This window comes from Marmota marmota, unplaced genomic scaffold (assembly GCF_001458135.2).
Source record: "Marmota marmota marmota unplaced genomic scaffold, marMar, whole genome shotgun sequence".
Taxonomy (NCBI): Eukaryota; Metazoa; Chordata; class Mammalia; order Rodentia; family Sciuridae; genus Marmota; species Marmota marmota.
Genome location: NW_026000130.1, coordinates 7,740,526 through 7,764,523, shown reverse-complemented (window position 1 = coordinate 7,764,523; position 23,998 = coordinate 7,740,526). Strand labels below are relative to the sequence as shown.

The window sequence follows — 23,998 nt, the reverse complement described above, 5'->3', positions numbered from 1 at the left end:
TAGCTGGCAGTCCTGCGCCTGCTTTGTTCTTGTCCTTTTCCCTCCACCTAAGCTCATTTCTAGGTACTCTCTCTGCTCACCAGAGGACCATGATGCTCCAGTCCAACTTCTTTCACAAGTCTCTCAAAAACTTTCTTTGGTCCTATTAGTTCCCCCAAAGAAGAGAGGTTTTCCAGATGTGGATCTGTTGCCTGAAGGCTGGTGACAATAGTTGAGTGCATCCCATGTGCCTTACTGGGAGCAAGGTATCTCACATGTCTACTGTAGGAGGGAGGATGTCCTTTATCCCTAATTTAATTGTTGGGTAAGCTGCCCGACTTTGCAACATGCCCACATAGTCTCTGGGGCACAGCACTAGCTGGACAGGCTGGGACACTGTCCTGATGCAGACACATTACAGGAGGCTGGAGGACAGTGTCTTTCGTGTGGTTGAGAGCACTGAAGACTGGGCTTTTGTGTACAGTTCCCCCATAAAGGATATCACAGTAGGAATGATAGGAACTCACTTTGTAGGCACTCTGACCCAACAGAGTGAGCTGCTATGGCCTTGTACAGTGAATGGATGGGTGCCTGGTGGGCTGAGACTCTTGGTCACTAGAAGCAGTCACCTAGTCCAGCCTAGCGTGGAATTCTTAAAATTGTGAAGGAGGCAGGACTAAGGGACCACAAAGGCTCCCAAAGTTGCCCTTGGGTCTAAGCAGGGCCAGAGAAAGTCATGAAGGCCAGAAGGAGGAAAGGAAGAATGGAGCTGAGGGTTGGGGAGAAGGGGTAAAAGAAGCATATGGACAGACATACTATACATGCAAATTCACAGGTGTTCACGCATACGTGTGTTCACACATGCACCCACAAGGAACCTGAAGACCAGCTAGGAGCTGCAGATGGGAGCAGACCTCTTATCCCCTCAGGCTTTCCCCTAAGAGGGGTGGTGAGCCCACCCTTAGCCTATGCCCATGGGAAGATATGTTGAGAATTGTTAGCCTTTCTCTGCTTTTAGCTCCTACATGGTTCAGCTCTCCCCAAATCCTTAATGCCAGGAGGTGGGGACAGTAAGTGGGGGTTACCAAAGGAGAACTATGAGATTCTCCCAGGGGTTCCCCATACGTGGAGGTACACAGCCCACATTCATCCACCTTCAACCTTGGGTTGGGTGGTGCCAAAGGACCTGGGCTTACCTACTATAGTCCCTCTTGGGAGCAGGATTTTCCCAAGGAGTCTGAAAAGCAGGGAGCCTAAGCCTTCCAAATAGTAGGACCCTCCTTCCTGAAGCCCCAGACCCCTGAGGTGGCTGTGGGGACAGGGCTGAGTTGGAGTCTGGGAGGGCCCTTGGGCCATGCTGCTCTTCTGGGCCTGTGACTCCCCATCCTGACAGCCATGCAGTTTGGAAACTAACAGGGTCCCCTGGGCCAACAGACACACTCTGTCCATGCAGGCTTCCTAGGCTTTGGGACCTAGAGCACTGTAACTGAAGCAGACCTGCCTCATCCCACTTGGTCCTGTAACCCTGGTCTTGTGTCCAGATCCCCTTCCCCTTCCATGTCTTCCACTTCCATTTGTACTAGCCACAGCAGCCTCACCACAGCCACAGGCTGGACCAGCTTGGCTTGGTCCAGGACCACAGTGTCTCCTATCTCCTTGGATACCTACCCTCTCAGCTCTCCTTTGTTCCTTCTGCCTCATCTTCCTCATCTTTCTGATCTCCCAGCTCAAACCCCATGCTGTTGGCCCAGCAGTTCCATTAATAGCCATGTTCTCCAGGGTTTACAAGGCCCTAGTGATAGCTGCCCACAGCATCATTATTTTCTTGGATGCTTATGCCCTCTCATGTCTCCATCCTTAAACCTGAGCTTTTCCTTCTGTCTCTCCTAAAGTAGATCCTTGCTGCAGCTTGTCTGCCATGACCTGTGACTGCAGATGATTCTTATAACTCTCCTGGCTTTAGTTTTTTATGACCTAGCCCTTTGGTGGTCTGAACATTTTAGAAGCTTCTAGTGATTTATTACAGAATTCTTCTTGGCCCAGGGCAGCCCTCCAGGTCAGTGTTCTTTGAGCCTGGTTCTTAATTTCTCTCTCATTTCCTGGACATTGTCATTGGCCTGCTGAGGTGGCCTGCCTTCAAGATGTGGCCCCACGGTCCACTCCCGTTCCTCTCTGCCTTGTCTTCTCCAGCACTCTGTCCATGTCCTGTACCCTCACCAGTAATTCCTTGATTTTTCATTAGACAGGGAGTTACTGGGAGACAGGTCATGGGTTCTGTGTTTTCATCTTGCCGCCTCAGCAAGGTACCTTGAACAGAGTAGGTGACAAATGTCTGCTGGCATGAACTGACTCCAGTGGCAGAAGAGGCTCTGTTTAGACAGTTATGGTTAAGGCAGCAAAATGGGTCCCCACACAATCCTCAGGACCAAGCAAGGACATCTTTCTGTGCTCTGTCATGGCACCACAATGTAGGGACTAAATGATGCTTCACATGCTGATGTAAGATGGCTCACCAGGTGCATGGTAGAGAGGAATGGGAGTAGGGCACTATTTGGAAAAGGTCCCCACTGGGCTTCAGAGGAAGTGCTGGACATTGGGCCTGCAGAGATGTGCCCAAGTGCTCTAAGCAGAGGTTTGCACCTAATCCAAACCTGGTTACATTTCACCTGTCTTGGGGAGAAGGGCCCATCAGGGAGCAGGTAACAACTCCCTCCCATGGTTGTGGTGGCAGCAGAGGGGCAGAGATTATCTACCACTTTGGCTATACGCTCTAGAAAAATGACTAAGCCTATCTAAGCCTCAGTTCTCTCTGTACAATGGGGAGAGTACATGTGTGGCCCATGTCAGAGCCTTGGTGGTTATCAATACCTGATAGTCTTTCCTATTTTCCTAATCTAGAAGCCACAAAAAGAAAAGACTGTTCAACCCCACTGCAGGAAACCCAAAACTCTTACATGGAAAAAGCCTGTAAACAGAGACAAGGGAGAAACGACAAATGCAGGAAAACTTTGCAAATCACCAGTCAAGAGCCAAACTCTGCAACATGTCTAAGGTGCCTACAAACTGTAACAAATAGGCAAAGGACGGGAACAGAGCACACAAAGGAAAGGCAATGAAAATGACCTTGAACTTTTGAAAAAAGTTTAAACTTGCTCTGTAAGATGAAAAAGCAAACTAAACAACTGCCCTTAGATATCTTTCTGACCTCTCAGATGGGTGGAATCCCACAGGTTGGAGGGACTAGTGGGTAATGGAGCCTCTCAAATGATTTGCTTAAGCACCCACCCGCTGGCTTAGCCCAAGGAGGGCAGTTGGGCAAAATCTATTAAGACTGTAGATTCTTCTATTCTGACAGAGCAATTCTACTTGAAGAAATCTGTTTTAAAAATTTACAGGGGCTGGGGTTGTGGCTCAGTGGTAGAGCACTTGCCTAGCATGCGTGAGGCACTGGGTTCGATTCTCAGCACCACATATAAAGAAATAAAATAAAGATTCATCAACAATTAAAAACATATTAAAAAAACTATATACACACTCAACAATGTGAAGTACAAAGCTACTCATTGCTGCAATGTTTTTAGCACTGGAAGATTCAAGATCTTAATACCTATCCTAAAGGGACTAAATGATGAATGAAATGCCATAGGTCTCTATGAAAGGACGGAGTGCTTTACATGCTGATGTAAGATGGCTCACCAAGTATATGCTAAGTGAAAAAAGCCAGTGCAGAGCAGTGTGTGGAAAAAACAGGGTTTGGAGTGGGACATACAGGCATTCCTTGATATCCAACATTTCCACTTTGACTTTTGGGAACAGACAGACATTTGTGAAATATGGTCTGGGGCCGGGGTGGTGGCTCAGTGGTAGAGTGCTGGCCTCATATGTGTGAGGCACTGAGTTCGATTCTCAGCACCACATATAAATAAATAAAAAGAAAGTCCACTGAAAAACTAAAAAAATATATTTAAAAAAAAATATGGTCTGAGCAGGAGCATGATCCTAATGTCCAGGTAATGACCTTGAGGTTCAAATAGGTGAGTGATCTCAGAATCCCAGGATCCCAGTGTAGCCTGTAACTAATACAGTCCTATGCCTGTTCCTCCCAGTCCCAGTACAGTGTCACCTCTTTGCCCCTAGCCCATGGTCAGCCATTCCTTGTTCATGTGCTTTATAGGACTCTATAATAGGATAAGTTGATCCCACTTGTTGTTGAGGGAGAGGGCCCAGCTCTTGCCGGGACCTCTGGGCTCCATGTCACTGTGACCTACAGAACTTGGGGCTCCCTGGCCACTCAAGTGAGGCAGAAGAGTCCTCCCTCTGCAGGAGAACCAGTAGTTTCTAGGGCCCTTTATACTTTATTATCTGCCCCAACAATACCTTGCTGTTCTTCTGGAATTCTGTTTCCCTTTGAGGTTCCCTACACAGGGAACTTGAGTCCCCTACACAGACACAAGCATGATGGGTGTTTGGAAATGTCCTGGGCTTAGACAGAGGGAACCCTTTACCTGTCGCTCAGGTTTGTGTGGTTCCATCAGCTTCACTACTTGTCCCTGTTGCACCAGGATGACCTGGGAGTCCCCGAGCCATGCGACGTGCAAAGTCGTTCCTGTGATAAGTGCACACACGCCTGTGGTGCCACTCTGCAGCCGCTGCAAGAGAGGGGACCCAATTGGGTGAGGTATGACCTGGAGCCTGCATGGCAAGCACATGCTGAATGAGACAGAACCGCTGCTGGAACAGCACCCGGTGAAAAAGAGGACTACAGAACCCACAGTAGCAAAGATGAATTGAATTGTGTAATGATTACACCACATGGAAGGAGAACACACCTTATGGAACCCCACTGATAACAAACTCTGGAACACCAAGCTTGTCTGTAGCGGCAGGATACAGAAGAGCAAGTCTGATGAGTGGGCACAGAGGGCAGAAAGAGGACAGGGATGACATAGGGCAAGAAAAATTTTGGGATGTGATGAATATGTCCATTACTGAGGTGGGGATTTTATGGGTATACATATATGCCAAAGTTTATCCAATTGCATATTTTAAATATATGTGATTTATTATTGTCAGTTATATTTCAATAAAGCTGTTTAAAGAAAATAATGGAGGCTGGAGGTATAGTACGTGTGAGGCCCTGGGTTCCCTCTGAGCACTGCCAAAAAATAAAAAAGAAAAATAAAATAAACACCTGTTTCAGAGACTCTGTTCTATACGCTGAGAAACAGTACTAAGCTCAGAGGCCTGTTTTACCTACTGAAGGCAGAGTGGCCAGGAGAAAAGACTTATCAGTTTCCCATTAGGCTCCCCCTTATGATTTTAGGTGCTCTACAGTTATTTGTTAAGATGCAAAATCCAGCTCAGCTCCACTGAATTCCACTAAGGTATGTGGTCAGAGTGTGATGACAGGGTGGCTCCTCACTGAGGCAGGACTTTTAAGCAATCTGAATCTTAGTTTCCCATTGTCTAAAATAGGCCCAATAGTAGAATGGCCCTCACAGGGTTGGGAGAGCACAGTGAAGTTAGGGCCAGTGGGGATACTGCACTGTTTCTTCTTTCAGAACCAACGGCCTCATTCACACACATGGATAAAACTCTTGAGAGCAAAGTGTGCTCTAGGTAGACATCAGCAGCCTATTGAGACCTTGCCCAGAAGAGCAAGGGGAGGTGGGATGTTTATTGTTTTACATTTTCTGTATTTTATGATGGGCTGATATCTTAGAGCCTTTTTGATCCTAGAGAGACTGTCCTCACAGCTAGCTAATTCCTAGAGACAGCATACACCTGGCCTGTAAGTGCACCTTTCATGGCTAAGCCAGCTGATATTGAGTTCATGTTCCCCTAAACCCCCTTCCTTACCTACCAAGCAAAGTTCACCCTGCCCTGGATGGCTTCAGAGCCTGATACTGGAAGGCTGGGGGCCAACCTATGTATAAAACTGACTGAGGTTATTCAAACCATCCAATTCTGAGCTTGCTGGAACTTGCCTGCCTGGCCTCATTGGTGTCTTCCTTGGAGGCCATATTGGCCTCACTCCCTATGCTTCCTGACCCACCCTGGTGCTTCCCTGGGTGGTCCTTATGACATGGTATGCCTCCTCCTTTTGGAAGCTGGAAGTAATAAACTCTTCTGCCAAGTCACTTGTTGCCTTACCATGTTTGATTAAAACAAAACCCTGAGTACATTTGAAAACAGTCTGCCTTTCCTCCCATGGTCTATAGACCACTGCAGGCTTACATTGTTGAGGGCTGAGCAAGCTGAGTCAGGGGTAGTATGGCTTGGAGATTGCTCTAGTGTTTCCCAAAGCTTCAGGTGTTCAAAATTTAATTCCCTTCTCAGGTATTAAGGGGGCAGAAACTTAACTATAGTGTTTATAGGTGGGGCCTTTGGGAGGCAATGGATTAGATAAGGTCATCGGTGGTGGGGTCACAATGGTTGAATCCTGGTGACAAGGAAAGGGAGGAAGGCTGGAAGATACAGCCTTGACATCCTGTCTCTTGACATCTGATGCTCTGAGGGAATTTGCCAGCAAGACTATTAACAAATGAAGCTTCTTGACCTTGTACTTCCAGAATCATAAGTCAAAATAAATCTCTTATCTTCATAAAGTTATATAGCCCCAGGTTATTTTGTTAGAATAATGAAAAATAGCCTAATACAAGGGGCAAGCTTTGTGCTGCTTCCACTCAAATGAGCAATGATGCCCTGTCCTATAAGAATGAAATGACATGACTGCCAGCAGCATTCAGTGAGGATCTTCCTGCACCATCAATCACTTTGGTTTCTTTCCCTCTGAAGAGGCAGGACTCTTTGATGTTACTATCCCCCAAACCACAATTGAGATCCAGTTGCTGGTTCCTACCTCTCGCTTGGCTTTCCAGAGAAACATTTCATCTGTGCGCCGGAAAGCTTCTTTGAGGGCTCCTGCAGGGTCTGTGGGCAGCTCTGGCTGGTGGGCAGCATTAGTATGCACATGAACAGCAGCATACCTTGCGGCATCCACACCTCCATGACCATCAAACACAGCGAAGTAGGCGCGGTCTACGGGGTCCTGGTGGTGAATGCAGTAGGAGTCACAGACTTGCTGGCTTTGCGCCTGGCTGGGGCCCCTGGCCAGCTGCTCTCATCTGGGGAGAATGCAGCCCAGGCAGTGACTAGTAGCGCTAAGGTTTCAATGTTTGCTACTCCCCCCACCCCCAGAATTCATGGGTTGGAAATATAATCCCCCAAATCTTGTTTATTTTATGGTACTAGGGATTGAACTCAGGGCCTTGCACATGTTAAGCACTCTACCATTGAGCTACATCCCCACTCCCAAAGTCTTATGGTATTTGGAGATAGGACCTTTGGTAGGTAATTGGAATTAATCCATTCAGGGATTAATGGATAAATGGTTTTCAAGGGAGTGGCTTTGTTATAAAGCAAGTCCTTTTTGGCAAACTTGTTCTATCTCACCATGTGTTTCCCTGTGCTGCCCCAGGACTCTGCAGAAGGCCTTCATCAAATGCAGCCCTTGACCTTGTACCTCCCAGTCTGCAGAACTATAAGAAATAAATTTCCTTTATTTATAAATTACCCAGTCTTGAGTATTGTATTGTTGAAATAGAACAGACTGAGACAGGCAGTATCTGGAAGAATCAACATGATCTTTACCATCAGAAGGATAAACCTGTCTCATGCACTTATGAATTGGGAGATTTGGAAGGGGGAAGCCTTTGAAGCCTTAGTTTCACCATCTGTACTGGGCTGCTAAGATGTACCAGGGTGTTCTTAGTGCTGGGGTAAATGTGGCACCGGGGCCTACTCTTACAATAGATATAGGCCAACTGTTGCCTTTTTTGGTTCTTCCCTGGGAAAGCAGGGTACCTGGCAACTTGGCCCAAAGTTGCTGGAACTATTAATTAGGGCTTCTAGATTCTCCCTAGGAAGTGCCTTTAGAGCTGCCCAGCACTTCAGTCTTGAGATTACAGCCAAGAGATGTTCTTCCTGGCTTAACTGGCATCTCTTCTTAGTACCCAAGGTCCCCACCTCTGCTCTAGTTTTTCTATACTGGTGTAGGACCACCTGCCCCTGGACCCTGCAGGTGGAACACTTACAGAGAAACCGAAGAGCTGGTTGAATGTGGGAAGGAACACATGCCGGTCCTCCATCTTGCGGCGAGTGTTCCGGATGGCATGGATGGAGACCAGCCACTGCCGCTGTGGGGTCCAGGCAGTCAACGGCACCTGCTTCTGCCACTGGCCACATACTTCCCAGAGCTGGTTAAAGAAACTCCGTGCCAGGCCTTTGGCATCTAGCACTGATGGGCACGATGAAGGAATTGTTAGGGAAGCCAAACCATGCCTACTGAGGCTTTACTGGCTCTCTATTCCCCTTTCTTGTCATTTCCCTTGGTATTCCAGATAGTACCCACCACTAGTCTTCATGGACCCCACAAGCCAATCACCTACCAGCACATGCTGAGAACACCAATCTAATAACCTATGCATGACAGTGTGTTGTCAGCAATCAGAAATGTCCAATAAGTAACAAAAAGTCTCTGATCCCATGATGGGGTAACTCCACTCACTGGAACTTGCCATAAGTAAATATGGGACATGCAAAAATAATTTAAGGACAAAGTACAAAATCATTTTATAATTGTCCATTAATTAGAAACAATATATATCTACTGACAGATGAATGATCAAGTAAATTCTGGTCTATTTTCTCTTTTTGTTTTGTTTTTGAGACAGGATCTCATTAAGTTGCTCAAGCTGGTTCTGAACTCATAATCCTTCTGCTTTACCCTCCTGAATAGCTGGGATTACAGGCACATTCCACCACGACCAGGCGTTGGCTTATTCTTTTGATGAAGAATTAAGTTGCTATTTATTAAAAATGATTTTCATGACTAAAGCATATACTATCATATGACCCAGCAATTGTATTCCTGAGCACTTACGCCAGAAAAATAAAGATTGTTCACACAAAAACTTATACACAAATGTTCACAGTGACTTTAATTATAATAGCCCAAATCTGGAATTAGCCTAGTTGTTCAACATGTAAATGTTGCTGAGTGTGGTGGCACAAGCCTGTAATCCCAGTGACTTGGGAGGCTGAGGCAGGAGGATTGCAAGTTTGAGCCTGGCCTTAGCAACTAATGAGGCCCTAAGCAACTTAGCAAGACTCTGTCTCAAAATAAAAAATAAAAGGCTGGGGATATGTCTTAGTGGTTAAGCAACCCTGGGTTTAATATCCTACCCAGTACCAAAACCAAACCAAAACCCCAAAAAACCAAAATAAAAAACCCAAACCAAAAAACATGTAAATGGTTAAGCAAACTGTGGTTCATCCATACCTTGGGATACTACTCAGTAAAAGAACTACCAATATATCAGAATGAACTACCAACATATGGAACAATCTGGGTTGATCTCCAGTGAAATAAGCCAATCCCCCAAAGCTATACATTGTATGATCCCATTGTGTAGATTCTTAAAAATCACAATTTGTATCATTTAATCATGAATACATGAAAAAACACCTGGACCCAGAAAAAAAGGGCGGAAATGGCACACAACCAAGATGTTGTCACAGAGTAGGTGCCTACTGGGGCAGGTTCTATGGGTGATTTTTTTCCCCTCCTTATTTTACACTTGTTTTAATATTTTCTCAATTTTCTGTTAAAGTGTTTGCTTCATGTGATGACTTTAAAATACATTCATCAACTCTTTGAAGTTGGTGATTTGTTTCTGATAAATGGATTAATATGGAAGAGATCATGTGTGGTTTCTAAGAGGTACTATGGCTTCCAGCTTGCATGCATGTTTTCTTCTCTGTGACTGAATCATTTTGGAAGTGGATTCCCCTGTCCAGTGGCACTGTATGACCACAACCTCATGAGAACCTGGGCAAAATCACCTTCCTAAGCTTCTCCCAAATTCCAGGCCCATGGAAACTATGGGAAGATAAGTACCTGTTGTTTTGAGCCACTAAATTTGGGGGTAATCTATTAAGTAGCAATAAATAATACAACTTATAATACTCATTTTAAAAGGAAAAAAGGAAAAAAAAACATACTTAAGTCTAGCTTCTAAAGAAAAGATCAATAAGGCCCAGGTCCAAAGGAGACTTTGGGGTCAATGCCTTCAGGGACTCACTTCAGTTTTAGTGTACAAACCCCTCCCAGGACTCCTGCCAGTCCAGGTGAATATGGTAAATAAAGATGAGTCAGAGCTGGTTACCTAAGAGGAGAGTTCAAGGTCAAGTAACTGAAAACAGGCCACACTCAAACAACTTGAGGAATTGGGGAAGAAACAAAAACAAAAACAAAACAAAACTCTCCCAGCCAGAGAAGGAACCATGAGCTGGCAGACCTGCAAGCACAGAGAGCCACAGAAGGATAAGTTTGAGGGGAATCATATAACAAGGCAGGGATGTGTATATGTGTAGTGGGCTCTAGTGGGCTGCTACCACCACACCCAGGACAGAATTCCAATCAAACATTTGACAAGAACTGTGGGACTAGCAGGGCCAGGTTGAGGGTCATGAGCCAGAGAACCATCATGGGAAGGCCTATAAGGACAGTAGCTCTAAGTGCATTTGGCCTAGCAGCTCTCCTGCTGACCAAGGGAGACTTCCTCCTTCAGCCAGTCCTCATGGTGCCACCTCCCTTGCCTTCCTCTTTCTCCTCTGTAGAAGATTGTAGTCAGAAAACCACTTAAACTGCTACAGGTTCCTTCTCACTCTTGGAAACTGCTGGCGCTCATCAGGCCTAAAGCACACAGGAGGAACCCAGGCCTAAGCTGCCTGTTTCTTTCTTGCATTAGGCATAATGCAGCTATTTCCACCCACGTGTGTTGTTTGAATCTTGCTCAAGCAAAAGGCACTAACAGAAGAGGGCAAAAAGCCACAACAGTGATGCCCAGCCTGCAGGCTCCTGATGCCTTGGCCTACTCCTCTGGTCAAGGGTGAGTGCCTTCAGAAATTGCTCCAGTTTTGTTTTAAGAACAATCACTGGGGAGAGTTGGTTGCTTTAGTCACATCTTTGCCCTTTAGTGGTGATTCTCACAATGCCTGCCCTGATGTAATTTTGCAAGAATGGCTGAGAGATGACAGACTTTTTGATGTTCTGCTGCCATGAGTGATAAAAGCCTCTAGCCCAGGCCCCATGAAGTTGCTCTGGGACAGACAGGGAAGGCAGAGGCAGGTTGCTATTTCCTTCTGGTTAGGCAGGGTCCCTCATTTCCAGATGCCAGGTATAAGGCTCCGCCTTGCTAGCTATAGCAGTTCTCCTAGCCACCAGCAGGTGACACTGTATTCTGCCTGAAAGGGCAGAGAAACCAGCAGGGGGTGGGGGGTGGGGGTGCTCCCTTTGTGGAGCTGTGCAGTGGCAGCTGCTACCAGCAGGAAGCCTGCTGGCTTTGCAGAGAACAATGGCTGCCTGTCACTGAGGACAGCTGTCTCCCAGGCAGGAACACAAGGCTGTGCTCTGTGCTCTGATGGAAGGTGGGCAAAGAGCCAAGGAAAAGAGGACTAGAAAGAGGAGGAGAGAAATAGCCTGGCAATCACTGATGCTAGAGACTTCATGTATTTTTTTTTCTCTTTCCCTCCACATTGTTCCTTCCTTTTCCTTCCATGTACGCACTAATGTTGAGTTTAAAATAACACAGAAAGGAAATGGCAAAGGAAGGGAAAATCTGCTTTCCATTGCCTGTACAGAGAGGAAATTCTAGCTCGTAAATGGACCACAGAGGCCCCAGGTGGCACCTCCCCAGCAGCCTGCCATCCTTCCTCTCTCTACTTCTCTGGTCCAACATGAACCAACACTGATGAAATACAATAAAAAGTAATTACTAGGAAGAAGAAAGTCAGAATAAGAGCTCTCTATTTTTAGTAGATTATTTATCAAACGGCTCTCAAAAGTCCCAATTTCTGGATTCCTCTGGCTGTACCATGCTGTCTGTAGCCTGGATCCACTGATGGCTGTCTTAAGGGCAGGCTGATAGAGAAGCCTCCATCACCACCTCCCCAGAAAGCTCAGGGACAGGCAGGAAAAGGTATTTCCATCTTGAGGCAAGGGCCCATGCTCCGCCTTGCTACCATCTGGACCATGATGCCTCCAACAGAGCAATGTTGCTTGGTTTGCTCATGCAACACCCTGCTGACCCTGACTTCATGTTGCTGAGAGAGGGAGGGACAAATGCATTTGAAGTTGGCCACCTGACTTTGGCACTTTGAATTTCTCAAGTGTAAAATGTGACAAGCATCATTTATTTCCAAGGGCTTTCCTGAAACTTAAGGGAGATGGGACACAGAAGGGGGCCTGGTGTCCACTGAATACTTTGTCTTGGCTGACTTTGAGCAGGACCCTGATGGCCATACTCCCCTTGCTGGGTTTGTGCTGCAGTGTTACATTTTGTCTGCACCTGGATCCTGCCACCTTATCATGGATGAGTGACCCAGTGCCAACTCTTTTGCAGCTCTGATCAATATGTTTCTCACAATATCAACCTAAATTCTGTCACCTGCTAAGCAGCTCTGGGGTCACCTGAGAGGAAAGAGAACTCACAGGTCATCGGAACCTTCTCTTCTTCCTCCTCCTCATCTTCTTCCTCCTGGCTGGGCACTTTCTTAAATTCAGAAAGGTCTGTCTTTAGCAGATGGGAAATTGCCTCATGGGTCAGAGCTGCAGCAAGTGATGGTGGAGCATTCCTTGGGACAAGAAATAAAAGGTAAAGCTAGGGCAGCTCACCAACAGAAGCCCATGAACTTGCATTCCCCAACCCAGAGCTTCCAGAGGTAGAGATGACGGTTTGCACCCTGCTGTGGGGTCACAATAAGCATAGGGACCTGTGTCCTTGGGGAGTTGGGAAGGGATGTTCACACAACAAGCAGATCATCTACTGGAACCTGTGTGAACCGAATGCAGTGCTGAGGCTGGTGAGGAAAAGGTGTCGCTGAGATGTGTGGCCTTGATGGTGGGGAAAACTTCCTGACATTCGAGCAGATGATGGCTCCTGGTCTATATACCACAGGAGGGGAGAGGGAGTAACCGAAACCAGCTGAGGACACCAGGGGTTAGGGCATGTTATGAGTTGAATTTGGTCCCCTTCTCCATTCATATGTTGAAATCCTAACCCCCAGTAACTCAGAATGGGACTTTATTTGAAAATAGGACCTTATTTGCAAATGGAATTAGTTAACATGAGGTCATATAGGATTAGAAGGGGCTCTTACTTCAATATAGTTGATGTCTATAAAAAAGAGAAACTTTGGGCATAGATATGCACACATGAATAAAGCTGTGTGAACATGAACCAGAGATATGGATAATAAAACTATAAGTTAAGGAATTCTAGGGATTCTTCACAAATCACCAGAAGGAACCAGCCCTGCTGTTACCTTCATCTCAGACTCCTAGCCTCCAGAATTGTTAAGACAATAAATCTCCATTGTTTAGGCTGCATTCTGTGGTGCTTTTTTTTTTTTTTTTACCAAGCAGCTCAGGAACCTGATTGATGGAGTGTGGGACCTGGGTGCTGCATTTGAAAGATGAGTCTGGTGGAAGCAGTGGCTATGCATAGCTCACAGGGTCCCTGGACGGATGGGGTAGGACACAGACAAATGGGGATGATCACAGAGGTGTCTCCTCTGGGACCATGGAGGAATAATTCTGAGAAGCAAGTCTTGGGTTGACTGCTTTGAAGGTCACAGAACAGAGCCGGAGTCAAGTAGGTGTAGGTGGGATGGAAAGGGAAGTCACGGCAGGCTGAAGGCAAGTGGAGGGGAGGAAATGTCAACCTCAAGCCAGGGGCTTTAATAGGAGGCAGTACATAAGGGGGACGAATGGCAAACCAAGGGAGGAGTTTTGGGGAGGGAGACTGAAGCCAGCTATGGTCAAGGAAGAGGGCAGTGGGGAAGACAGCCTGAAATTCTGCATTAGTGCACCTTTCCATGCCTGCCACACTTCTCTATGTGGGCTCTGCATCTTGGGGACCCTGTTCAAACTCCATGTCTATTGAAGCCCTCCCTGGCTTTCTAGGCAGAAGTCACTCCTCCTGGGGGGGCATGACTGGGACAGTGGGTGATTGCTTGCTGGGCTAACACTCCAGCTCTCTTTCCTTTTATTTGGCGGGAGTGGGGGGTTAACCAGGGAATGAACCCAGGGCCTTAGACATGCTAGGCAAGTGCTTTACCACTGGGTTACATATTTAGCTCTTTTAATTTTATTTTTTAGTGGTACTAGGGAGTAAATTCAGGGGCACTCTTCCATTGAACTACTTTCTCAGCCTTTTAGAAATTTTTAAATTTTTAAGTAGCTGAGGCTAGCCTCAAGCTTGCAATTATTTATCTCCAAAGTAGCTGGGATTACAGACACACACTACCGTGCCTGGCTGCCACTCCAGCTTTAGCCAGAGAACAAGGACCTTCTAATACCCTGACTGATGTATCACATCCTGTGGGGGCTGGGTGCATTTACTGCTGGTCTCTGTAATCTAGTGGGATGAATTCTTGATTTAAGAAAAAAAAAAAATGAGAGCATGAATCAGGGCAAAGCCTCTGGAACTACCTTTGATAAACATTCAGCTTGGTTAGGGGGATAGTTCAGTGATAGAGCACTTGCCTAGCATGTATGAAGCCTGGTTTTGATCCCTAACATGTTTTTTTAAAAAAAAGACAAGGAAAACAAACAAACAAACCAGTTAAGATATGAGAAATGAATTCCTCCACCATTTGGGGATTTCCTGCCAACTTCTGGATTTTCCCTTTTCAAGGCAGGCAGGAGGGCGCGGGTTCTCCTTGGTCCTGGTGAGGTCATGCTTCAGCTTCCTGCCTGCCCACTGCTGTCGCTGCTGGGGGCAGGAAGGCAGCTTCCGGCTATGGGGACCCAGACAATGCCTGGCCACTGGCCACAAGCATCTCCTTCCCGGACACCCCTCCCACCCATATGCCCTGGAGGCAATGGTCCCACCCATATGCCCTGGAGGCCCTCAGTCCTGAGTCTGTTACAACATGAAAGTCAACCCTAATTCTGGTCCCTGCGGGGTGGGATTCCTAATCTAGGTTGGAAGATGCTTCAGAGAATGGACCCAGATACCAAGAAACCCTAGTCCCACCACTTTGGGTGGTTACAAGTAGTTTCCAGTCCAGCAGTAGAGATGTGTTTCTAAATAACTAAAGTATAAGGTATGTATTGCTTGGGGCCCCAAATATGTGACAATGAAATTGCTACTAATAAGGGAAGACAGGACATAAAATTAGCACACCCAAGTGCTCAGGGATCTGACTTCTGGATGGTCTCAGAAAGGATGTCATTTACAATCTGAAAAACAGTCTGTTGACTAATATATTGGAAGCCCTTCATGCCCAAGAGACTAAACTTTGGCTGTGGAGATGGGAAACAGAGCACAAAGGAGGTCTATGAGGTATGAGTAACCATATGTAAGCATGTTTGTGTGTAATGACTACACCTAAGAACATTCATGTCTGTATATGAGAAAATACTAGAGAAGAACAAAGAATAACTTAAACTCATGAAGGTGGTTGGAAAACATATGATTTTACAATACTACATTTTATGATATGCTTTAAGGTATATTAAGGTGAATATATGGTTGGGGGGGTGGTTTCTAAGAGGCCCCCAGGGAACTGTGTGCCACCAGACCTGAGGGGCCTTTGGTTCCTTACCCCATCACTAGCCATTAACATCCACCTCAAACAAGTCCTGATCCTTTCTCCTCATATCTGAAACCCTCTGACCCAAGATTCTGCACCCCAACTCAGCCATTCCCTGGCCAGGCCGCTTGCTGCCTGCTGGTTGCTGCCACTGTCCACCTCACTGTGGTAAGCAAAACCAGTCCCCTCTATCTAGATTCCCCCTGCTCCACTAGTCCCTCCTCTGTACTCTATTAACTCTCACTTGGGAATCATAGGCTCACACCAGAGTCCCTTCTAGGCCCTGCTGCTGTGGTTTGGCCCTCTCCTGCACCTGTGCCCCAGCTTGAAGACCCTGTGAGCCCCGGGGTCCTACCTTATCACCAGCTCAGGCCATGTGGCAGCAGGCACCATGCTGAATTCAATCCCCCTGGGCTGGCTTCCTCCCTGCCATCCCTGAGCCTCCCAAGAAAGCAAAGTTTCCTTGTTATCTCCATAGAAGGCCCAGTGGCTGTTGTCCCTCAGAACTCTCTCTACTTCCCTGCTCCCGAGTGCTGCTGTTGTGCTCCTACCTCTCCTATTGAGGAGGCAGAACTTAGGGGCCCTTCCCTCACCTCCTACATTCAGCTCCACCCCTGGGGGCTCATTCACTTTATGCCACCTGTCTCTAAAATACTTCCCCCAAACCAGCCAACAACAGACTGCACATGCTTCACTCCTTGTGGAACATGGTCATGAAGAATTGCCTCCTAAGCTATGGGGCTGTGGATTTGCAGGGTAGGTGTGGCCCTGGTGTACATATGCTCAGCAACACCCACTACCATACTGCACAGGGTAAGCATGTCATCTACTGTGCTGGAATCCTAGCAAACAGGCTATCATAGGTGGGCAGGGATGAAGGAAGCAAAGGTCTGAAAATATTAAATAAAAAATTGCAGAAATAAATGAACTCATAACTTTCAAACTATGTACTACTTTGAGTAGCATGATGAAATCTTCCCATCCTGCTCTGTTGCTCCCTGGAATGCAAATTATCCCTTTTTTTCAGTGTACCCACTACCTGCTAGTCACTTGGTGGCTGTATTGGTTATGAGATCGACTTTCTTGGTATTGCAGTGCAATTGTTCAAATAATCCTTATTTTACTTAACAATAGCCCCAAAGCAAAGAGTAGTGATGCTGGCAATTTTAAAACACCAAAGATAATCCATAAAGTGCCATATGTGAAAAGGTAGAAGTTCCTAACTTAAAAGAAAAAAAAAAATCACCTGCTGAGATCGCTAAAATATATATGTGTGTGTGTATGTGTGTGTGTGTGTGTGTGTGTGTGTATATATATATATATATATATATATATATATATATATATGAAAGAATCTTCTATCTATGGAACTGTGAAAGAGGAAAAAGAAATTTATGCTAGTTTTGTTGTTGCATCTCAAATTGTAAGTTATAGTCACAGTATGTGATAAGTGCTTAGTTAAAAGAAGACAGCATTAAATCATAGAATTCAGTATTATCTGTGGTTTCAGGCATTTACTGAGGGTCTTGGAATGTATCCCCTGTGGATAAGGCGGGAAAACCCTGCACTGCTGTCATAGGGTTTAGGTAGGGTTAAGGTCAGCATATAGCAGACATGCTGTGCCCCTCTTCCTTGTCCTGACCAGTCTCCATGTGCTCGCTTCGGCAGCACATATACTAAAACTGACCAGTCTCCTGAGGTCACATAGGCCTACCTGCTGCCCAGGAAGCCCATGGCCAGCTCAGCCAGCTCGGCCTCCACCTCCTCCTGGCTGAGTGTTGTCCCTGGGGCCTTCCATGGCAAAGGGCTCTCTGGGCTCAGTGGGGCTGGGAAGTCTTGGAGGAGTGCGTCCAGGAAGCCCAGGATCTCTGCACCACAGGCCATCTGGCTGTTGTTCTGTGGGGCTCCAGAGGCCATGCCCAGAGCATCCCGGGTAGGTGCTTAGAGCTAGGTGTGGAGTGAGATGGTCTCCAGTCAGTCTTCACTCTGGGGAGAAATGTCAGAGTCAGCAAAATTACAGGACAACAGGTGCCTTACAATGCAGAGTGCAAGTGCCCTGCTGTGTCTCCTCTACTTGTGACCAATGTGTGGCAGGGATTTCATCAAGCCCTGTGCCTCACAGTTCAGAAACACAAGTGGAGCAAACAAACCCAACTGGCATTCTGATGTGGGTGGGGACACATGGGTGCCCAGAGAAGGGGACTCAGGAGATGATGCCAGCTGATGCTGTATGGACACCTTGAAGAAGTGACAGAGAAAGAAGGCATGTTCCCAGCAGAGTGTGCCTAGCAATGGCCAGAGTAGGCAAAAGAGGGATGCCAAGCTTAGGCTATCTAGGCAGGTAAATGGGGTTAACCTGATCCTGGGACACCAGCAGCTGGAGGGATCTGAGGTAAGGAAAGTGATATCATCAGGTCCATGTGCTTGAAGTGGTGAACTGCTAGGGCTACAGAGATGAACTGGGGAAGGGAAGAGCCAACAAGTAGGATAAGTCAGTCCAGTGCTATTTGGGAAATGGACCATGGTAGGAGCAGGAAGGAGCTGCTCTTCAGAGGCTACTGGGCTTGTCCAAGGTATGGGCAAGAGAGAAGCAGAGGGTTAATAACTCAGGACAGATGAGGGTACTTTGGGAGGTGATTAAATCTATTCAATGATATCTAATAGGCTCAGGCCTCCGAATCCCTAGCTAGGAGAGGCACACAAAAAGATGGGTGGATTGTGGGTGAGGGCCCTAAAACCAGATTAAATATCTGATCAATTCAGGATCTGGGATGCAAAGGATGAAGTGAGGGGCTGGGGTTGTGGCTTAGTTGTAGAGCACTTGCCTAGCATGTGTGAGGCACTAGGTTTGATCCTCAGCACCACATGGAAATAAAATGGGGGTATTGTGTCTACCTACAACTAAAAAATAAATGTTAAAAAATAATTAAAAAAAAAAAAAAGAAAAAGGGTGAATCGAGGTAAATTAAAATAACATAAAACCAAGCCAGGCAGTGGTACACATATGTAATAGGGAGGCTGAGGTAGGAGGATTGCTAGTTGGAAGATACCCTATGCAACTTAGTGAGAGACTGCTTTTAAAAAACAAAACAGGCTGGGGATGTAGCTCAGTAGTACAGTGTTTACCCATCATGCTTGAGGCTCTGGCTTCACTGCAGTACTGCAGAAAACAAACAAAAAACACAACCAGAAAAAAAATAAAATAAAATAAACCCCCAAACAAACAAAAACTAAATACCCCCTACCACAACAAAACAAAACCCCCATAAATCTTCTCGCTTCTTTTAGAGATAGGAATTGAAAGTTAATTTGTTTTGAATATATAGAAAGAATGCAGAAATAGGGGTACTTATTGAAGGTTATGAGGATAGACTTAAATTCACTGTCAATCTTCACAGTTACTCCCAATAAAATGTAGTCCAGGTTACAAAAGGCAAGCAGGTAAAAAGAAAAAGAATGTAAAGCAAAGAAAGAAAAATCAGGATGGGAATAGGACATTTTCATTCTAACCACAAAGGTAAGGTTTTGTGAAATGGAGAACTGAGTGCAGGCTGGGAGCTCTGGTAGGGGTGAAGAAGAGGGTGGAATTAAGAGGGTCCATGGGGGTCTGCCAGCTGGGTTCAGTGGAGCTGCAGGAAAGCCCAGAAGACAAGATGATAGGAATTTCCCAGCAAGCTTAGCATCCTTGAGCAGAAGAGGCCAAGTCCCCCTCCTCTGCCTGTGAATTGCTCTGGCCTCCTGGGAGAGAATGTGCATAATGCAGAGCTGCCCCAAGCAACTGCCAGTGTTGTTATAGGCCTGGCTCCCTTGAAATGCTTAGTGATCTAGGGGCCCTGAAATCTCCAGCTAAGTTAAATGTGCTTATGTAAATTTATGATTAGCATCAAAATGAAAAGACAGCATGATCATACCCCATAAATTCAGGAGGCCCCAGATGGAAAAATCCTGTGGACAAGAAGAACAGAATTCAAGACCCCTCCACGTTCCACCTCATATGCAGATGATGTCTGCCAGACATTCTGGAATGCAGGTGCCTTTCTAGCCTCCAGGCCCCCTCCTCTCTGCACTGCAGCACTACAGATTCCAACTCCACCAAGTTCATCATATGCCTGGCCACCTGCCTGCTCTTTGTGCCCATGTGCCCACTGTCCTGAGCACAGGGCCTAGCATGAACCTCAACAACCATGCATGCTGAGTGGGGCTTGGGGAAGGGGACAGCAGAGTGTGACAAGATGATGCTCATGTATAAAGCTCTGCCAGTATGTGCACAGGATGGGCTGGCTTACTCTCAGGCCCCGCACTAATGATCTACTTTTGCTAGAAAGACAGAGTGCCCAAAGTCATCCTGCTTGCTGGGACCACCCAGATTTGTTTCTGTATTGTTGGATTTTGGAGGTAAGGATAACAACCAGGCCACAGTTTGCCTTCCCTGGGCCCAGCTGGAATAAAGGACAAGAAGAAATTTCCTTCCTTGTCCTTCCTTTTCCCAATAAATCTCAAATCTGATGGATGCCATATGGTTAGGTGCAATAAATATATCCCTGCCCTCGAAGCCCACAACCTAGAGAGAAGGCACAGACAGTGATGGGAGGGAGAAATTGTTAACTCAAAGGGGAACTAGGGGCAGCCCTGAAAGTCACCAGACAGGCAGGAGACAGTGCCAGGGCTCCGAGCTCCTTCAGGATCACTGGAGGAGACAGTCTCAGAAGGGTGGTGGCCAGCTGGCAGGCAGCAGCAGGATAACAGAGTGTGGGGAGAAGGTGGGACTGGGGATAGGCCCAAGAGATTTGGGGCCGAGTGTGATTGTCCTGACTTCACTGGTATCCTCACAATTCACAAATGGCAAATAATAAAGGGCTCACAGTGAGAGGGATATGTTAAGAGTCTGTGCAAGTCACCAAGGGCCTTTGGTGGGCATGAGAGGGACACTGAGCTCCCAACCCCCACCCCCCCAGTGCCATCTGCCTCAATCAGTCTGGCCAGACATAACTCTCTGGCTCCAGATCAGAATCTTCTGCATTTCTCATCAGGTGGCAGCCACACTGATGAGCCTGAAGGGTGTTCCCAACTGACATCCACCAGCACTCTGGGGCACTGTGTCTCTGAGTGTTGTGTTATCCCTTCTAAACTCCTAACAACCTTGCTGTGATTATCTCTACTTTACAGGTGTGGGCAAAAAGGTCTGTGACGTGCCCAAACTCTCTGGTTGAGATTCATGCTGGGTAACCTGGTCCCCAGTCACTGTGATTAAAATGCTAGGAAATTGTTCTGACTCCTTCCTGATCCTGGTGCACTCCTCATTGGTCACCAACCCTGGAATTAAGTTCTCTGTGGCTCCTCCTTTCATTTCCGTGTCTACATCCCTAAGGTAGCCCCCTACCTCCTTGCCCTAAATCAATAACAGTCTCTTTGCTCTTTGTGTTGGTTTGCCCCCACTCTGCCAAGATCTCTCTGACTTTACAAAGCTCTGCTGACATCTTCCCCACCCAGGGGTCTAGCATGTTGTCTTCCATGGCTCTGACTTATAAAAAGTATTTTTTTATTTTAAATTTGAAGTTTTTCTCTTGCCAGTTTTGACTCATAGGCTCAACTAATGTATATTTGTACAAATGCATTTTTTTTTTTCTAGGTGGTACAGACAAAGTACTTGTTGAGTCTTGCTTAATTTCTGAACCTAGGTAAGGGAAAAAATAGTGACACTTAGAAAAGGAAATTGCACCACTATTGTTATGACAGTGTTGTTAGTATTATTCTCTGACAATGAAGAATCTTATTTCTTTATTCATAAATAACCACTGAGAATAGTTTGATGTAAATCCTTCCACACCTTTTCCTACATATATATTTTATTGTGATAAAATAAACATAATGTAAAATTTATCATTTATCATTATAACTTTTTTTTTTCTCTTGGTGCTGGGGATTGAATCCAGGGCTTAAGTACAGCTCTCCTGCTGAGCTACACTCCTAGTTCCTATTTTAACCATTTTTGATTACACTTTTGTGGCATTAAGCACATTCATGCTATTGTGCAACCATCACTTTTCTTTTAAACTTGACTTTCTTGATAGATAAACTCCCTATGGTCAGGGAGCCCACCCTGGTCCTTTCTGCTCAGCAGGTGATGTGATGGTAGAGAGAAGAGTGAACAGCCATCCTGGCCTGAGATATGCATGCAGCCTTAGGCCTGGTACCTTTAAAGAGGAAACTAAAATACTCCCAGCACAGTGGGCAGCAGACAAGTCTTAAAGACAGGGTTGGTATCGGGTTATATCACAAAGGAATTCTACAAATGAACCTGTGTGGAGCTTTCAAAGTAGTATTTAAAGTGGGGGCTGGGGATGTGGCTCAAGCGGTAGCGCGCTCGCCTGGCATGCGTGCGGCCCAGGTTCGATCCTCCTCAGCACCACATACAAACAAAGATGTTGTGTCCACCGAAAACTTAAAAATAAATAAATAAAATATTAAAAAAAAAAATAAAGTGGGACTCATTTTGTTTACCCTCTTATAACTATGCTGACAAGTACATACTGTCAGGTCATGCTGCATACAACAAAATAGGCTCTCGGAGAGTAAGCACCCATCTAAGGTCACACAGGTGGGAAGTTGCAATGCAGGACTCAATTTGGGCCTTCTCATGCCTGGTGACTTTGCCATTTCCACCTCAATGAGTTACAAGAGGAAAAGAGTAAAATTTGATAATAGGATGGATATGGACATAAAAGCCAGATATGAGCTAAAGATGGCCTGAGGGTCAGACAGCCTCACATTTTATTCCCCATAGTGGGAGCACAGCTTAGCCCACAGAACTTGCCTCAGGGAATGCCATGAGGGGACACACACACCATATATATATATCTACCTGTCTACCTATCTATCTAACTGTCTATCTCACTCAGAGGACTGTAGGGCAAAAGGCTTTGGTGGAGTCCATTCTCATCCACTGGGCCTCATTATGTATTAGATCCTGTGCAAAAATCCCTACAGTCAGGTGCCATTTCTCTCTATTGCATAGAGAGGTTAAGGGGCTTGCCTGAGATCATCAAGCTGCAGCGGTGGAGCTCAAAGCCTCCATGCCTGAAGTTGTATCTTACACAATCAGGTTAGAGCGGCTGCAGCCCAAGCAATACATCAACTGAAACACTCACCTTAAATACACTTGGGGAGCCGGGGGTAGGGGCCTTCAGGCAGAAACGTGGTCCAACGAAGGTGTCTGAGCTGGTGGGGTAGGGGCAGGGCAGTGGGCCTGGCCTTCATGTTTTTGGTGGGTGGGATGGGCTGGGGGAAGGGCTGGATCCTTAAAAATGGGGGCGTGCCTTCTTTTTGCACCTCATTCTGCCTCACAGCCCTGGATCCTCACCTGGCCCTTGACTTGGCCACACCTCCGCCGGCCCAAAGGGCCCCCAGTTCCAAGCCTTTGGCTCCCCAGCCCCCTGATTCCTCGCCTCGGGTTCTTCAGGTCCCCAGCTTCTCCCTTTACTCTGTATCCCATTTGACTCCTATATACCTCTTGGGTCCCTCCATTCGATCCTCATCTTGGCCTCCTTGTCTTCCCAGACCCTGTATCCTCCCCTCATATTCCTCAGCCCCAATTCACCCTTGTGCACCTTGGGCGCCCACCTGACCCTCATTCCAGCTCTGTCGGGCCCAAAATCGCACCCTTGGGCTTTCTCACCCTCAGGTCCCCGCCAGCCTCACCTGCCATCCCGCGGATCGGCGCCCAGGGCCCAGCGTCCCGCGAGCGGCTTTGGGCCGGCCCCGCCCACTTCCCGTCCCCGGGCCGCCTCGGGCTCCGCGCAGGCGCAATCGGGCCTATGGGCGGGCGGGGTCAGGCCTCTGCCGCCCCCTGGCGGTATTGCGCCCAGTGACTGCGGCTTTTTCACCCTAGGCGAGCACCTGCGCGTCACTCACAGCGGAGTTGCAACACTTTTCTAGCCTTGTGTGGATGACACGGGAAAGTAATCCTTACTTTTTAGTGTCCAGAAGTTAATACATTTATATGATCAATTAGTGGTATGTGGCAGAGCAGGGATGCAAACCCAGACTGCCCAGGACTGACCCAACCATGAGAGGCAGGAGCACAATGCCTGGGAGCCACTGTACTTTTAGAGGCCATGTTAGTTTCCACAAAACAAAAGGCTTAAAACAGCACAGATTTATTATCTTACAGTTCTGGCAGTCAGAAGTCCCCATGGTCTCAAATGAGCTGAGAGCAGGTGTTAACAGTGTATGTTCCTTTCTGGGGGCTCTAGGGAGAGTCACTTCCATTGCCTTTTCTAGCTTTTAGACTACCCACATTCCTTGGCTTGGGGTCCTTTCCCCCATCTTCAAAGCCAGTAAGGGCCACTCAAGCCCT

The 23,998-nt window shown here is 46.7% G+C and overlaps 1 protein-coding gene across 2 annotated transcripts in view; it reads right to left on the bottom strand.

Annotated features, from left to right (window-relative positions):
• The window catches only part of Ppm1f (protein phosphatase, Mg2+/Mn2+ dependent 1F), a 30,039-nt gene extending 6,599 nt beyond the window's left edge, over positions 1-23,440 (bottom strand). Inside the window, exons 1-7 of one of the 2 annotated variants that reach the window (XM_015500344.2) lie at positions 23,341-23,414; positions 22,791-22,860; positions 17,357-17,628; positions 12,536-12,678; positions 8,076-8,278; positions 6,842-7,030; positions 4,485-4,628 (exon numbers count right to left, since the gene is read on the bottom strand). In XM_015500344.2, coding sequence (XP_015355830.1) covers positions 4,485-4,628; positions 6,842-7,030; positions 8,076-8,278; positions 12,536-12,678; positions 17,357-17,559 — 882 coding nt within the window. In that variant the 5' untranslated portion in view covers positions 17,560-17,628; positions 22,791-22,860; positions 23,341-23,414. Of the gene's footprint in view, positions 1-4,484; positions 4,629-6,841; positions 7,031-8,075; positions 8,279-12,535; positions 12,679-17,356; positions 17,629-22,790; positions 22,861-23,340 lie in introns of both variants that reach the window. The other variant, XM_015500343.2, reaches the window with a different exon arrangement.
• Between the last annotated feature and the right edge of the window lie 558 nt (positions 23,441-23,998).